This window comes from Erigeron canadensis, chromosome 7 (assembly GCF_010389155.1).
Source record: "Erigeron canadensis isolate Cc75 chromosome 7, C_canadensis_v1, whole genome shotgun sequence".
NCBI classification, from domain to species: Eukaryota; Viridiplantae; Streptophyta; class Magnoliopsida; order Asterales; family Asteraceae; genus Erigeron; species Erigeron canadensis.
Genome location: NC_057767.1, coordinates 31681734 through 31700237, shown reverse-complemented (window position 1 = coordinate 31700237; position 18504 = coordinate 31681734). Strand labels below are relative to the sequence as shown.

The window sequence follows — 18504 nt, the reverse complement described above, 5'->3', positions numbered from 1 at the left end:
ACTTCTGTAAAATTAGCCTACGTACAACAACAATATCTGTTGACTTATTAGTGCACTGTGTAAATCTTATTTTCTATAAACTGGAAGTCTGGAAATGATTTTAAAATTAAATGAGATTTTAAATTTTAATTTATAATGAAGATAAAATGAGATTTTGCGGTACATTAAGATAATTAAAAAACCAAAAGATTTTGCTGTTGTGCCTCGTTTTTTTTTTAAAATGTAATGTAGAGAATTCACTACCTCAGCATGCACGGAATATATCCCCATATAAGATACGAGTATTAATTATAATGATATTTATATATACTAAACACAACGAACATTCATAAAGAAGATCAACAAAGAAAAATAGCATTCATCAAGATTAATAAGAGATCAACAAAAAAGAGTTGGCCGAAGTTTCAATGTGAAAATACTCGTCTTGACCCGTGCCTAAAACTTAACCATTTCAACTTTTTACCCAACTGTCGAACCACCTCCATATATTATATATATAGAACACAGACATGTTACTCAAAAGAATATATGGCATTTGTTCACAATATCAACAGTAAGGCCAAAAGCAGATAAACAATTATGTAATCTTAATTAGAAGACCATATACATTCTAGTCCTGATCTTCATCTGGGTCAAAATCCCTAATCTTCACATCAGCATCTTCTCCAAATTGAATGCAGCTGCCAATTTGTGAAAGAGCATATTGTATGCTGTAAAACAGTTAAGAGCCAGAGAGTACACCAAATCAACTGACATTCATAGCATAACAAAGCGAGAATACAAAATATTAGCACTAGTATGGCATTGCAGTGTGTGTGGGCAGTTCGGGCAGATTGACAAAGGCTCAAAACAGGTGTTTGGAATATTGTTTTGGCGTCGTAAGTTTGTGGAATCAGTGGTGGCAACTACATGAAGGGCCAAAACGGGTCAGATCACATGAGTAAAAAAGAGACAAGTCATGCCAGATTGACCCGCCCACACTTGTAATATCTACTCTTAAAACAATGATCAAAAAATAAGAATAATAATAACATAGCAATTTAAAAGGGTTGTAACAGACTGAAAGCTTAATACACATTAATGTATTTTTATTTTTTAGCAAAGTTTCATGCTTTTGCCTGTTTTACCCTTCAGATATGTCCATTACAACCCAAGCTTAATCAAACTTACTAAATGGGTTAAAATTGCCCCCACTAAAGGCACATAATAATTCAGAACACTTGATACAAGAACCATACAATAATACGGATTCTTCTTTCAAATTGCACAAAAATTTACACAATATGTAGAAATGGTAAAATATAATTCAAAGTTCAAATTGATAATACTTATGTAAATTTACCTGCTCTCTCCTTCAATCAAGCAGCACAAAGCTCATGCTGATCTATCTGCTACACCATACCAGTCAATGACGTATTTGAAGTCATATGGTTTAAGGACCCACCAATTCAATTAAGTTCTTGTTAAGCTTTTGGAATTGAGGAGCCTGCGCTTATTCAGTTCAGACAGCAGAGTCTGAGACTCGGGGTTCAAGTAACTGAAATAGAAAAAGCAGAAATGAGAAATCTAAAAACGATAACTGAAATAGGTGGAATTTACAGGAATGCATGCGCTAATGCAACTCATTAGTATTTCTCACCGCTGCTTAGCTGTAATTTATACAAACGCATGAAAAAAAAAAAACATCATTAACCAATTACTGTAATTAATCCTAATAGACTGGAATATCATTGTGGGAAGTTCATGATAGGCTCATGAATTGCTGCCATTTGAGCAGCATCCTATTGCTTGATTTGATTTTGTTCTAAATCCTTTATAAAACTAAAAGTAGCTGTTATAGATCACTATTTTTTAAATATCAAACAAACCACAATCTATCTGAGTTAGGCATTGAGGCCGATATAGAAATTAGTAATTTTGTATGTATGGCGTGCAACACCAAATTAATCTTTCATTTAAGCATTTCATTAAACACCTTCCGTTCTAGTTAGTTTCTCAATATTAAATACACTACATTTTCTTTTTTCCAGAAAGTCAAATGCAGAAATTTAAAACAATAATCCTATATCAATCATATTAAATTGATCTTTCATCCACCAAAGAGTAATTTTCCATAGGCATTTCATCAAACACCTTGTGTTCAAATTTGTTTCCATACACAATTTGAAAAGTACTACTACCATAAAAACTTAAAACTCATGCTACTTTTATTCTTTTCACTTTTCGCAAACCTTCGCTCTCGTCAATATAGAGAGATGATATACGGATCAAATCAAGCCGGAAATGTTATTCCTTCATCTTCATTTTCACTATCATCTTCTTCTTCTTCCCGTTGTTCCGGTTCATAAAGTTCTTCCTGTTGAAAAGAATAGTAAGTAAAAAAATATTTAAAAAATACATGACAAATTAGAAGAATAAGTAAATGTATTACCTGGTTCAAAATTCTCCACATTTTTTCCACAGCCTCATTTATGGCATTGGGTGAATCCAGTAATATTGGCTCAATATAATCATCAGACTCAACAACCAAACTTTTGAGGTTAGGTGTTTCATGGATTCCGGGTCCCCATATCTTAATGCTTAAACACCAACCGATTTCAACGTCCACCAAAGACGGATATTTGATGATGATGCCACAATTCTCATCCCCAGCTTTCGAGTTGAAGAAGCTTTTGAGACTTTCAAAATACATTAACGTTATCCTGGTAAGCGAAGGAAAGACAATAATAACATCCGTATTTGCTGCAGAAGAAGAATAACATTGTTGTTGTTCAACTATTTCTTCACTTCCTCTGCCGATTTCCTCTCCACCATCATGCCAAATCACTTCCTCTAAACCATGACAATCTCCGATATACAGATCCTTGAGATTGACAAGGCCTTGTGCTACGCTCAATGTGAATAGTCTTTTTAACTTATTACACTTGTAAATACTAAGAGTGACTAGGTTTGTAAGACTTATATATTCATCCGGGCATTTCCATAATACCTCCAAGTTATCTAGAACGTCCAATTCAAGGTGTTTTAGTTCCTCGAAAAACTTTCCCCCTTTTTTCCCTTCATCTTCGTCACGCCTTTTTGTACCTTCTTCCACTAAGCATGAGACATTTGAGCAATTGTCCAGCTTAATGTGCTCTAACTTTTTGAAACCTTCATCATACAGGGTCGGCATAATATTATCTATGTTTTCGGCTCCATTTAGAAATGTAACAGGACGATTTCCGATCAATTTCTTTAACCACTTATCTAATGGAATCCTAATATATGGTGTTGAGAGAACTAGATAACAGCCTGACCATAAGACTAAACTCTTGATCAAGGTAAATCGATTGTATTCACCTATTTGAACCACAAAAGTTTTCAATTTTTCAGAATTGAAACCTTGTTCTTGAATAGGAATATCATCAATACTTGGAACTGTTAAGTCCAAGTATGTGAGCTTCGACAAGCTCATTACCTCAACGATACAATCAAAAGCTCCTACAAACTTCAACATGAATTCAATGGATAACTCTTCCAATCTCCAGAGCGCTGATATAACACCTTGTGTTATGTGAATAAGATCCTTACAACCATTTATTTGAAGCACCCTCAAGTTTACTAACTGAGCAATCTCTTTAGGTATTTCAGTGATTCCAGTTTCATTTAGAATTAGAATCTCGAGGTCTCTCAACACCCCAAGTATTGAAATTCCGTTGACAGATTTATTTCCGTAAAGATTGAGCACGCGAAGTTTTGTGAGTAGTTGAATTGATTGTGGCAAGGATATATTAGTCCATGCGATACCTAAAACCTTCACCTTTTGGATGCTCTGAATGAATTCGTCAGAAATCATTGACAAATCATAATTGCAATATGAATAGAATAACTGAAGGTTCGGTAAATGAATCTCAAAATCAGGAAGCTTTTTGATGTCATTATACACCAGCGAGATTGCCACGTAGCTTTCTAAGCTGGTGTCTCTTGGTAGCCATTCAGTTAAACCTTCCCGCACCAGAAATTTGTTATCGCCTTGAGATGCAATTAACAATGCCACATCACGAACAACATCATGCATTTTGGTACATCCATCATATGCGCTATTCATTAACAAGCCAGAAGAAATGAGGATATTCACTGCATTTTGAACCCGGCCTCTTGCATCCTGTATGCTTTCCACGTCATCAAACTTTTCTAAACCCATCCCGTACCATACCAAGTATTCCAAAAAAATATCCTGGTCATTAGCAAACAAAGTACAAAGCAAGAAGCATGACTTGGCTTCTTCACTTTTAAGATAGTCAAAGCTTAGCTTCAAATGGTTAAATGATTTCCGTGTCTCCTCATCGATATCCGATGGTGCAGGTTCCATAAGTCGAGAAAGGGCTGCATTCCATGAATCGATGCTTTCGTCTTTCAAAGCATTCCCTACAGCTTGAATGAGGAGTGGCAATCCACCACACTCTTTAGCAACCTCCTCTGCAACCGGTTTCAAATCAACATCAGTCTCCACTCTTTCACCAACCACACGTTTGAAAAGAAGCCACGCTTCCTCCATTGGCAAAGGGGTTACAGCAATTTTACTTTGAACATTCATTTTCTCACACACACCTTTGCTTCTAGACGTCAACAAAATCTTGCAAATTTTTGTGGTTAATCCACCACAAAACAAGCAGCCGGCCTGTTCTGTTAAGAAGGAGATTATGATGAATTAAACAGACAATGAGATAATATATATGTTTGTTTAATTGTGAATGAATGAATGGAAGGTCTAGCTATAGCTACACAACAACTGAAGACAGAAACGTGGAGTTTGAATGGAATATTAATTTATAGATGGTGTTTGATATAAAAAAGAAAAGAAAAGAAAAGCAACAAAATGATGAAGAGATCGATGATGAAACAGAAGAGTAGTTATGAATTGGGATGATTAATGAAGAAACAAATTAAGATTGTTTATATATTGCTTGTGATGGTATTGACTTAATAATTAATTATTAAGTGGAAGTGTACATAACAAGTTTGTGGAAAGAGTTCTCAAGAATTTTGTTGAAGTTTATCTAGGAAGCTTGGTATATGAAGTGTCTGCTTTACAAAGTGTCTTGTATAAGCCCTACATGTGTATAAAACAACAATACTAAACGGAAGTCGGTGAGGGTCCGAGTGAAAATAAAGAGGGGTGTTTTCTTATGTGGAGAAGATAAGTCGGGGTCTTTATTTTACGGTATAGGGTCTCTTGATTTCAAGTGTATTGGTTGGGAAGGTATGTTGGGGCGGTAGGCATTGGGGTTGTATGCTTAAGGGAATAGTCTGTGATTGTAACAAATTTTCATATAGTAGAATCTTTTCTCTTTAGAGGCCCGTGGTTTTTCTCCGGTTTTGGAGTTTCTACATTAAATCTTGTGTTCTTAGTTTTACTGTGTTCATCTACTTTTGGACTGTGATTTGTTGGAGAACGTTTGAGACCCGTTTTTCCCCCAACAACTTGGTTATAGCATAGGATAAGATAGGATACAAAATGACCAATCTAATACTGTCATTATACAACCACATCTCAACAACGTAGTTTGTCATTATTATTATTGACTTACCAGTAAATCATTAATTCATATATGAAACTTTAAAATCTATTAGGCATATCTACTTTAAATAAGTTTTATAGCACGGACCCGGTTAAGGTAACGTATGTTAGACGTCTCGCTGTCAAATCACGACATTAAATCTCCAGCAAAATTCACTTTAAAAAAAAAGATAGATAATATAAAAGTCTACATCATCTTACCTCCTTATACCCCGTTTTGATAACGATGAGATATTATTGTTGTAGTAGCCACAAATCATATAAAGTTGTTTCAATAATTGATCTCAATAAAGACTAATGGGAGTATTCAATACATGATGTTGAATGCAATATGTTTTTTCCCTTATAACTATTGATGTGTGGCCATCCGATTATGACTAAATGGTAAGAGAAGAGAATAGGTAAACCTGTTATTCTGTAATGATACATAAGTCAAAGGAGGCTGGCTTCAGTTATTATGACAACTTAAATTATTGTTGATATAATGATTTTAATATCTAATCTATATTATACTATAAAGCAGATTTTTTTTAAATTTTAACTTAAATTTTCAATATTGATTTTTAAGTACTTCCCTAAAATGTTCCTCCCATCTATTTAATATTTACTTAAAATAACTATAATACCTTTTTTCTTTTCTCAAATCTCAATCAATCATTTTTTTTCTCTATCTTTCATAAATCATTTTATCCTTCTAATTTATTCAAAATCTTATATCCCAAAAACCGTACATCGATAAATTATAAAAACTATATGGGTGTTCTTAAAATTTCATACTCTTTCATTAGAGTGGTAACTCGATATACTTTCGACGAACTTTTAAATCCGAGAGCGAAGCCCGTACGGCTAAGGGCGGAGCCCGTCAGGTAGATTACTCCATCACCGCCATCGCCGCCATTACATCACCACCCCGTCATCGATCACCTTCATCACCGCCACAACGCGCGGGTACCATTCTCATTAAATAAAGGGATTAATCACCGGAAGACCAACGTACTTTCTCATTTGTACACGGTTGACCATTATACTTTTTTATTAATGAGGTTTACCCACAAACTTTTTTTTTTTACATGGTTGATCCATATTACCGGTAGTCACCCTTTTTAATGATGTGGCAACCACGTGGATGTTAAATGAAGCTGACATGGATTCACAACGTCAGATTTAATCACTAGATGACTAATGTACTTTTTCTTTTGTACATGGTTGCCCATTGAACTTTTTTTTTTTTATTGATGTGTATTATCAACAAACTCTTAAAATTTGTACATGGTTGACCCAAATATTCAAAGCTGATTCTCTCACACACTCAAATCTTCAAAGTTGCTTCTTTCTTAAAAAGAAAACCCATAAATTTTAATAATAAAAAAAGATTTTTCTAAAAAAAATCCAACTGCTAACCCCTCAGTCAGCGGAAAACTGTAATTCGTATTTCTGTTGGTTAGGGTTTATGCAGATTTTAATTTCAAGTGTTTTGCTACAATTTCGAGTTTCAATTCGAAGAAACGAGAGAGAAAATGTCGATTTTGAGTTTTCCGGCGAGATGTTTGGATTCTTGCACGCTAACAATGGTGAGTGTATAAGATATTTTTTATTTGACTTACGAATGTGAGTTTGAAATTGATAATGTAAATGCTGAATTAGTCAACTATTCGTTTGACAAATTTATGATTATCCACCAGATTGTCAACCAAATGGAACAAAATTCTGAATCAAAGATTTTCTACTACAACATGTATATAAATGTTGGAATTTTTTTTAGAAAATTTTTTCGTTTTTTATTAATTAAAATATATGGGTTTTATTTTTAGACAGATACGCAGTTTTGAATATTTGAGTATAAGAAAGAACTAGTTTTGAAGATTTGGGTCAACCATGTATAAATTTTAAGAGTTTGTTGGTAATACACATCAATTAAAAAAGTTCAATGTCCAACCATGTACAAAAGGAAAATTACATTAGTCATCTAGAAATTAAACCTGTCGTTGTGAATCCATATCAGCTTCATTAACCGACTATAACCGGTAAACCAGTCAACTATGTACAAATGGGAAAGTACGTTGGTCTTCTGATGATATTATAAAAATTAATTAATGGCATGTTACTCGCGTAATACGCGAGAAACATATATAATTAATGGCATGTTAAATTTTTATAATATCATCAGAAGTTAATATTTAGACAGTTAAGAATTAAACTACTAAAAAACATTAGTTACATTATCGTTGTTTGGATTCCGGTTAGCAGTGACCATACAGTTGGAAAAAAATACATCATCTATTAGATGTCTCGCTAAGTAAGGTTTTCGGTTCTTTAGATGTCTTTCATTCATCCGGATATGTCTGCATTGTCATTGTATTTGTGCTTTAACGTTTTGCTTGAAAATTTTAGTTATACACTAAAATTACTAAACAATTTAATTTTCAATCTATATATCACATGTTGTAACATTCGTGTTTTTTTTTTGACTTCATTGACTTGTAACTAAATGATATTTGAAAATGAGCGAATTTGTTAGTTTACATGAATTATCGAACGCTTTGTTGCATAGTAATGTAATGTGAAGTCTAATTGTGTAAACGGTCTCGTGTTAGCGTTTAAATGGTTAACGTTTAGCTATTTGTCGAATTTAGCGGAGCGGGAGCCCAAAAATGGACTCCCTAGGCCGTCCTCACCCCAGCCCCCCATCTCCACACTTCATTTCTTTCCCTTATCTTTTCCTTACCCACCTCTTTCTCTCCCTCATTACTCCTTCCCCATCTCTTTCAACCACCACCTCTAATCTTCATAAATTCAACATTTAATTTCACCAAATACTTGTATTTTTATATCAAATTTAACTAAATCTAGTAACAATAACAACAATAATCTTTACTCTTCAAAGAAATCAAGATTTAAAGGTGTTCATCCAACTTTTTGCCCTAAACCCGAATTTGGAAGATTTCGACTCTCTTGTGTAACAACCCTCAATTTCCAATTAGGATTACTTACTTAAATTTATCTAGGTGTCGATCCCTAGAGGTTTGCTAAGAGAATTGACCTTCTAGATATTCAAAGCATAGTGATAATTGCTCCTAGTACCAGTAAAATGCCTTAGAAATACCATAGATGACTAGTTATCTTAGATTTGCCATAAACAATAACTAATCATTTAAGACAATCTTAATGTGATTAAATTATGACAATCTTATGAGAATGTAACTTAAACAAACAAAATCTATATATCCAAAATTTATTCAACAACTCAAAGCACAACAATATACATCAATAAAATTAACAAGTCAATTACAAATATGTACATGCATATACACGAAATATGTGTATATATTTACATACTTTCATAAAAACTAATATCTAGCATAAATCAAATTATACTTACACAAGTTAAATTTATATCATTTTAACCACTACATCACAATTTGTTCCAAAAATCACCCTCAACATGAACCTAGACCAAATTGAGACCATATTCAAACTCCACGCCACTCACTACACCTCCTAACCAATGGCTATCACTCCACCACTTCTAGAGACCAATGGACATGCCTCCTACTTCCTTTCTCCTGCCCATTCACGTTGCTATGCCCCCCTCCCACTTTCATTTGCATCAAACAACACACACACATCAAGAAATGCTCTCAAACTCTCTCAACTATCTCTTCCTCCCCTCCTCTCCTTCTTGGCAGAAAAATTGGGTAAAAACACCCCCAAATCTTAACAATAAATTATGAAACAACAACAATAACATAATAACATAATAAGGGATCAAGCTATGGTGGATTGGAGCATGCATGGAGAAGCAAAACAGCCCCGAAGAGCTCTCAAAATCGTGATTCAACTGCTGTCCGAACAGCCCTCTTTCTTGATTAGTTTACATCATCAAAGGTTGATTTTAATGCTTCTCTTTGTTGTCTCTTCCTTGTGCTTTCATCTTGTAACCTTCTTGCCCTTTTTCCTTCTCATTTTCGTGTCATCACAGCCCCCAAGGAGCTTGGAATCTGCCCTCAAGAACAAGACCCAACAACACTCTTAATCTTCTTGTTTTGATCTTCAAAGGTTGATAACTCGTAATCTTTTGATTATCACTCTCTTTATCTTTCATTTTTATCACTAAAAACACATAGATCTTCACATGCATGCATATTTAAAAGAGTGATCTAGAAGAAATAATTATGAATGCAAGAGATAATAATGGATTTAGTGTATGCATGATAAGATTTGCACTAGTTTAATTTGGTTTTGATATGGGACTTGAGATGGATCTTTTAAGGATGATTGATGAACTTGAAATTGATTGAAATCTGTATATTTGATGTTAAGAGATACAAAATAAAGTAATAATTTTGTTAGTGGGAATCTAGAAGTTAAAGCAAGCAAACAAAACCATTGGTGGGATGCATTAACCAATAAACATTCTGACAGAATTGGTCTTCTGTCTTGTAACGAATAAACTGAACATGTGAGGACATTTTCAAGAAAAACTATCAAAATAAAAGTTGTAGACAAATGAGTTAAGATTAACCTCCAACTGGAATTACTCAAAAAAACTAAACCAAACGAAAGATATGATTTTTCTACTGAAACTGGTCAAAACTGTAATTTTGTATGAATATTTTATAAACTTTAACAATTTTTATCTCCTAATCCATAAAGTTCCAGGAGGTCATACTTGGTGGAAAGTAATTTCAATGTGTTTTGAACTTAAAATAAAATCATGGGATTTTTCTAACAATCAGAATATCAAGAACTTTTATAAAACTTCTGATGTCGCAAGCAGTGCCCATTCGGTACAGTTTGTGTTTGGATAATTTTTAAGGACACCAAACATCATCTAAAAATTCACCAAAAATTCACAAAAATACTAGATACATATAAGTCACTGTGTAAAAATCATGAAGGTCCAAATAATTCGTCTTGACCCAAAATAGTAGCTAACATTTCTTAAAATAAAGTATAAAACAGAAAATTTGTAAGTAATCTTATAAATGGCATAATGGGCTATGTAATGAACTAAGAACCATAATGGGCTAACCCGGCCCAAATAATGAACCCAAAGGAACACAAATCAGTAGGCCCACTTGGCCCAATAAGCCTTATAGCCCAATAACCACTATGACCCATTATGCACCTAACCCAAATAAGGTAAAGCCCAATAACTAATGTAAGCCAAAACATTTAAAAGCCCATGACACTTAAGGCCCAATTGATAATGGCCCATAACACTTAAACGAATTTCATGAGATAAGTGTAATAAAAATAAACAAAGATAATTAAGTGAGATAGGAATAAGTAATTATGTTAACCAAGTTATATACTGATATCGCAAATGCTAATTCGCGCTAAAATCGGTTACACAACAAATGATGAATAGGATAACATAGCTTAATATGATATTTCTACATGATAACCAAAGATGCCAAGTGAAACCACAAATGAAGCCAAGTTACCAAAAATCTAACAAATTATAACTACACATGTAATGAAAGTAACCCTTACACCATCAATCTCTACAACCAAAACAATGCGAGTGTTACCAATATACTTGGACCCCACAATTGATAGTAACATAATGAAAATGGCATTTCTAAGTGATGGCTTAAGATAGGAACTTACGTATATTAGTCCTATCGTAGGGATAGTCTTGGCTTGAAAAATGATGGAGGAACATAATGGATATATGGTCAAGGAAGCTATAGATGGGAAGTACCCACTTTGGATAGATGAGTATAATATGCGGCATACCAAGGTGAGTCATAGCCCCCTTTCAAACTCTTTTATGTGTTTTACTTTCGGGGTGAAAAGCATGATAAATGAAACTACTTTCTATATATGCAATGTTTCTTGAAAGAGTTTGTTATATGAAATGATTCTTGATATATGAGTATGAAATGATAATAAGGATTTATGTGATGAGCTTGAGTTCTGTCAAACCGCGGCGTTCGGTACACTACTATTTACTTCGAAAGTGGAGGCCTGTAGTTAGTTAGTTGCGCAACTAGGTTTCGTCCGCCCACCCAAAGCGTACCGTTGGAAGGTTGGTTGCCTTCGTGACAACCTCCACTTCTAGTCTGGCCCCTGGGTGTTCTAACTACCTTAAGATAATCGGGCGTCTCCATGGCACGACCCATTATCATTATTGTAATTATTATTACGGCACTTGATTGACAGCTTGTGCTATGAATTGAATTATTGGATTGTAATCGGACTTGAATAAAATGGTAGTAGTAGTGGCTCAAGCATTTACTCATCTAAGAAAATGAAATTAGACCCTTGTGGTCATATGACAAGGATTTATTTACATGGGTTAAATTGAGTTGAACAAACGATTATCAAAGGAGGATTGGAAATATACATTGAAATTGGTGATATTGAAATGATTTTGGTAATCGAATGATTTTGGTATGATATACGATTAATCGATTTATATACTTTTTCTCTCATGATGATTTGACAAATGAGAACCTAAAATTTTACTATAGATTCTCCAAGTCTTGATATGACATTATGGTATTTGGAAACTTGATAACATGATATGAAAATTTTGTCGATCATATGGTTTGGATATTTCGAAATGTAATAGTAATCAGTTTTTCTAAGTATTAAAACAGTGATGTACCAAGATATATATAGAAACCTATGCACTCACCAACTACGTTTTCGTAGTTGACACTTTTTCTTCATGCTTTCAGGGAATAAGCTTAAGCATTGAGGATTTATATGCTTCATGAATATTTGCATTGCCCTTTGGAGTCAAAGATCAAACCTTGTGATAGGCAATGGAATCCGCCTTGATCATTGTAGTACACTACTTCATGTGTTTGTTATTTGTTTCGTGAACTTAATATTCAAGTACGGTGGACGCATTGTACTTGGAAATTGGTTCACATGCTTGTACAACTGTAAATTCTTTTATCAAATGAAACTATGGTGAATGTTATTTATAATCCTTTGTTTTGAATACTCGACTTTCTGTACATCTCATTGTTCCGCCTTAGTTGGGGTGTTACATCTTGGTAAGTTAAATTCGTCTTAAATCCTTTCTTTTATGTTTATAACGTCATTACTAGTCATATCTAAGAAACCCTTGGTCAAAATCGGGCTAAAACTTGAAATGGGTCCAATTAGGGTTTCATTAGGGTTAGTTTGGGTCAAGAACGATTTGGAGATGTAATTGTTTTAAAGGATTGAATTTGTTTGATGAAACATGTTTGTTTATACTCAATGATGTTTGTTTAAGCCTAAAAATGAACCTTGAAGCACCACAAATCGATTTGGATGTCAAAAATTGAGTTTGGTTCGTGTTTGGCATGTTTTGGAACTGATCTGGGCATCGGTGCGTCGCACCTCCTCCTTGGTGCGCCGCACCAAAGTCTAGTTGAGGTTTCTGGGCAAAAAATGTGCCGCACCCCTCACTTGGTGCGCCGCACCTGCATTTTGGTGCGTCGCACCTATCCTCCAGAACTCGCTTACCTTGTTTCGATCGTAACTTTTGATCCGTAAGTCCGGTTTAGGTGTATGACCTATCGTTAGAATCGTATGAGAGTCTAGTTTCTATTAGTATCATCCTTTTTATGAGAAGCTATCACCATTTTTCCCAAGTCCATCGTTTCTCCAATCGTGTATCCGACGTCCGACCTTGGGGTGTCTTGTAATGACCTAGGGTGACTTATAATGTAACGTAATCCATAATGTGATGATTTAATGTGATATAATAGGTTTGTGACCGTTGTGCTCCCCGTTTATCCGCTTAGCCACCTTCTACCAACGCTTAAAGCAAAGGTGAGTTTCGTAGCCCCTACGTTTACGTTATTTGGGGTGGAAAGTGTACTCGTTTGTTAAATGCTTGTTAGTTGATATGATTGATTATGATATTGAACGAGATGATGGTTACTTACTTGTTTTGCTTGTTCACGGGATTGAATGTGTTATGATTACGCATTGTTCATCATGTAAGTCGTGCTGGTTTATTACGCATTATTTATTATGTAAGTCGTGCCAGGAATGTATTTTTACGCATTGTTTATCATGTAAGTCGTTCCGGTTACTATGCATTATTCATTATGTAAGTCGTGTCAGGAAACGTATTTTATGCATTGTTCATCATGTAAGTCGTGCCGGTTATCAATATTGTTAAACGTTGACTTGTGTTGATTTGTGTGGACATGATTAGGTATACTAATCCTCGTGTAACGTTAACGGTTGCTATTCCGACACATTTGATCTCTTTATCTAAACCTACGAACTCACCAACTTTATGTTGACACGTTTTAGTACACTTTTCAGGTGATCAGGTAATTGGAAGACGTGTCGGTTGATGATTGATGGTTTGCATGCTAGGATTGGACTTGGACTTACTGTGGATCTGTGATTCATTATCCCCGCTTATGGGTTATGCTTAGGATCATATGCCATCTTTTTACTCTCTTTTGTAAACGTTTGATGGTCGTGTTCCTTATGCATTTTTGAATGGTCATGGACTTGTATTTGATTAAATTGTATGGATTACCAATCCTTTTAATGCATCTAGATTTGTCTCTACTTAATTTCCATGTCATGCTGTGCTTTTCTTGTGATATCCCATTATTCCGCCTTGTTGGGGTGTTACAGAATGGTATCAGAGCCGTGGTTGTAGAGAATTAGGTGGATCGACCTAGCCTATAGCCATTGCACCCACATTTCATAATTAGCATGCATGATAGGAAATTTTGTGTGCAACGTGAATTGTATGATGCATAAAACTTGTTTAAACGGAGTTCGTAGGTTTCTTATGACTTGATTGTTATGTGATGACTTGATGGATGTATATGTTAGTGTCGGGATACACCGTGACTTATCAAACGTTAACGTATAATCTTATAGTTTACCGTTTAACCCTAGCAAAGTGAAATGAGGGTATTAACGGAGTATGACATTCGGTAACCCTAGAGGTGCCTGATCAACAAATTTATGGTTATCCTATGTCATATAAAAGTTAATGGTCTCGTGGATTGCGCATTGTGGATGAAGTATAGTAGGAAACCCGGTATGCTTAATGAGTATTGGGTAGGTGGAGGGTTAGCCGCTGGTACACCCTGTATACATACCCGACCAATACTTAGAGAGCATAACAGAACCGAGTCTTGACATCCATTTAATATATTAACGGTGTGGAGGGTTAGCCGCTGGTACACCCTGTATACAAACACTTTTAATGTGTTGAATGTTGAAGTTAAGACTTGGACTATGCTTTACCCGCCTTGTCATGACCTGACCCATTTTATTTTATGTTGAACGATTTGTGATTGTATGAGAAAAAATAATATATACAAAGCTCATGTTACATCCTTTATTAATATTAATAGATGTGAATGGTAAATTAATTAATTAAACAAAATAACAAAAGTACCATAGATATTTATTTTACAAACTAAAACACATGAGAAGTCTTAGAACAAGTGATCTTTGTGAGGGATTAAGATTATATAAAGTTGATCCAACTTCACCTATGAAGTTGGATCAACTTTAATCATTGGATTAAATCTAATGGTATCTTGACCATTGGATTTAATCCAATGGTTAAAGTCGAAGTTGGATCGACCTTAGAAGATTCTAATCCTTTTGTGAGAGGCTAACACTATGTTCTCAAGTTTTATTTGAAAGAAAGAGAATGAGAAGATTGGATAGTGGAAGAAAGGGAAAAAAATATACATATATAAAAAAAACACATTCTTGAGTTGAAGGGAAAAGAAAATAAAAAGAAAAGTTTTACAATTATGCCCCTCTTAATATTTTCTTTATAACTTTGGTTGGAAGGTGTATTAGTAATTTCTAATGGATTATAACACTTTCCTTCCAAATTATCCCATTTTTGGTATAAAAGTTTTAGGATTAAAATGTCTTAACTTTCCCTTCCCTTCCCTTTAAAAAAAAAAACTCAAGAGTACAAAAGTTAAAGTTTTCTTTTCTTCTCCTTTCTTATCCCTCAAAATAATGAAGCCTAAAGGTTCAAAACCTAACTCCACCCTCTCCATGATTTTTTTTGTTAAGGATTTTGAAATTTACATTTTAAACCTCCAATTTTGTTATTTGTCTCTTTTTACTTTTATGTTTCAAATGACATTTTGTTCTTTTTGCTTCTTTTTTATTTTCCTTTTACATTTTTAAATTTTTTGTTCCTTAAACATTTTTTAAAACATTTTGGTTTTTCTTTGACTTTTTTTTATATATTTTTTTTTAAGGTTTGGTATTAACTTAGGTAATTCTATTAACTTACGAAATAATTCATATAGAAGTAAATGCATTTATGATGTTGTGTTTGTGGTCATATCCTTTAAAAAACAAAACGTACAAAAATGATAATTATGGTACCGCAACGAGGGACTTTCGAAGCTAACTAGTTAATATTATGTTGAACCTCCTTATCTATATTTGCTTATAAAAATTATAGGAGTGGTGTTGAAAGTTTAGAACTTTTGGGACATGAAAAATTACCAATTTACCCATCCTTTAAAACAAAACACAAATATCCCCATACTCTCTTTCTCTCTACCAAAACAACACACGAATCGTTCTTGTGGTTTACCCAAAAGTCTAATTTCGTCCTTTATGTTTAAAACTGTCTGATACCAACTAAATAACACAAGCACCACCGCCCAATACCTACTACCGCCACCGTGGCAGTCCCCCATTCACCGGAAAACATCACCAGCGACATCCTACCTTCACACATCTCTTTCAACCATCGCTCTTTTCACACGTTCTCTCCCTCTCTCTAGAAACCCTAACGGGTTTTCTCTCCCTCTCCCTCATTCTTTGGTTGCTAGCCACCCAAGGACAGTCGCCAAGATACCGTCGCTGTGCCAGCACCAAGGCACCACCACGACATTGCTCTCTAACATCACCATGACACCATCCCATCACCAAAAACCTAAAATCTCTCCTTTTTTTTTTCATTATTTTCGGTTTAACACAATACCTGCCAAAAGCATTCATTTGCAAACTTTCAAAAAATCCAAATGATTTGTTATACATTTGCAAAGATTGAGAAACAAGAACCGAAAGTCTCTTTTGTGCCTCTTTTGAATTCGGCCATATTCAAAAACCGACAAAACACTCACATTTTCACTTCTTCGATATCTGACATTGGTAATGAGGAAAAAAATATAGGTTGATGAGTTTTTATATTGTGTTAGTTTGATATGAAAAAGATTTGATTTTGGAGTGATCGACACGTCGTCCATGTGGTTTGCCCAAAAAGTCTGATTTCGTCCTTTAAGGTAGAAATGACCTAAGTACCCTCACGTGGAATGCACGTGAGGGGGTTAACGGATTCGAGTTAACGTTCGTTTTCGAAAAGGATGAAATATGATCATTTTTCATCTATAAAGGATGATATTAGACAGATTTAAACTTAAAGGACGAAATGAGACTTTTCTGGTAAACCACAAGGACGATTCGTGTCGATCACTCCGCTTTCTATATACCAAAACAACACACATTCCCTTTATTTCCGTCAATAACCACCGCCGTCGTCCATCATCACTAACACCCGGGCCACCACCGTCCATAATATCCGCTGCAAAGCACGGATACCATACTCGTAGAAACTAAATGAATCTCCTTGAACCTTAAAATTGAAAGGTAAACCCAATATCACTCATAAAGGCCTAAAACCCAAACTCATTTTAATTCCCTACACCTTATTTTGATTCCATAGTTTCAAAATTAAAATCGCTTTGCATTTAAAGTTCAGCTTTATATTCATTCGTATTTTTAACAAAAGTTTTAGTTAGTTTGTCACATAATAACTGTTTGTATGTTTTTTAAGGTTATAAATTAGTCAAACTCGGAATGACATAATATTGTAACAAATTTGACTATTTATTAGTTTGATTAAATTCATATTTTGTTTTTTACCCAACCCAACCGTCCCATTTTCTTTGTCTCAAGCCAGCCATTTAGTCAAGGTCTTGATTTTTGAAGGACCCTCCTTAGACTAAATCCTAGATCAAGCACGGTCTCTAACACTGGCATTAGTGGGTAAATGTTAAAGAACGGTGTCTCCAACAACGGACTTAGTTAAAGTGCAGCCACATCATACAAGACCGTTGTTGAAGAAACTGGTTGTAAAGCCAGTATTCTCGACATAGGGTTTCCCACTTTTACAAGTTTTCAAAAGAAAATTTCTACAATCACCACAAAGCTTGAAAAAGTTCCTACATGTACAAACGTTCACAACCAATAACATGAAGAGTGACATCCCACCCTCAATAACCACTTATCTAGTCGCTACTATAGAAATACATAGCAACGAAAAGAAAACACCAATAACATATCTACTAATGATTAAGTAGCGAAGCTGGCAGGTTCTATCTTTCCAAAAGCTTTCTCCACATATGTTGTTTTTGAAACGAAATGTGAGAAGTTTTAATCTCACAGTAGCCTGACCTCCTTTATAATATTCTCCGTCGACCTCTTTCTATTATTAAACAATAATGAAATTGTTGGAACCACATTAGTGGGACCTTCACTGATCATTTATCATTCCTAATAAGATGATTGACGATAACTGAATTCCCTATGTCTAAGTAAATATATGATGGGCGTATTTATCTTAGAGACGTGGTATAGAGTTTCTCATTAGGTGATTATAAATTAAGACGACTAATGATGCACACATTAAACACCAAAGGGGTTGAAAGTGTAAATACTCTCCTTATATATAGAGAGTCATTAACCCTAAGTTAAGGTTAATCTAATCACTCACAAAGTCACAAAACCCTAAATTCGTGTGCCTCTCCTCTCTCAAATTCGTGCATAATATCACAACCGAATTATTCATCCCATTATTAATCAATCACATTGTTTTGGGAACCCGAAATCAATGGAAAATATGTTTATTGCCCTTACAGGTTCCACAGGATCATCTGGTGAGTATTTTTACTTGAATCAAACCATGTTTATTC

General features: G+C 34.5%; 1 protein-coding gene across 1 annotated transcript; it reads right to left on the bottom strand.

The window, feature by feature from the left end:
* Window positions 1-456: 456 nt before the first annotated feature.
* On the bottom strand, window positions 457-4849 carry LOC122607961 (probable disease resistance protein At4g27220). The gene is made up of 4 exons (XM_043781044.1): window positions 2432-4849; window positions 2232-2356; window positions 1343-1537; window positions 457-710 (listed from the first exon to the last, which is right to left on the bottom strand). Exons 1-2 carry the CDS (start codon window positions 4574-4576, stop codon window positions 2273-2275), a joined length of 2229 nt encoding a protein of 742 aa, XP_043636979.1. The 5' UTR covers window positions 4577-4849; the 3' UTR covers window positions 457-710; window positions 1343-1537; window positions 2232-2272.
* Window positions 4850-18504: the final 13655 nt, after the last annotated feature.

Bases quoted from the DNA above. Each gene is read 5' to 3' on its own strand.
- LOC122607961 (XM_043781044.1), bottom strand. From the start codon at position 4,576: ATGAATGTTCAAAGTAAAATTGCTGTAACCCCTTTGCCAATGGAGGAA. The intron at 2,357-2,431 runs GTAATACATTTA...TCTTTTCAACAG, and splicing joins TGTGGAGAATTTTGAACCAG to GAAGAACTTTATGAACCGGA.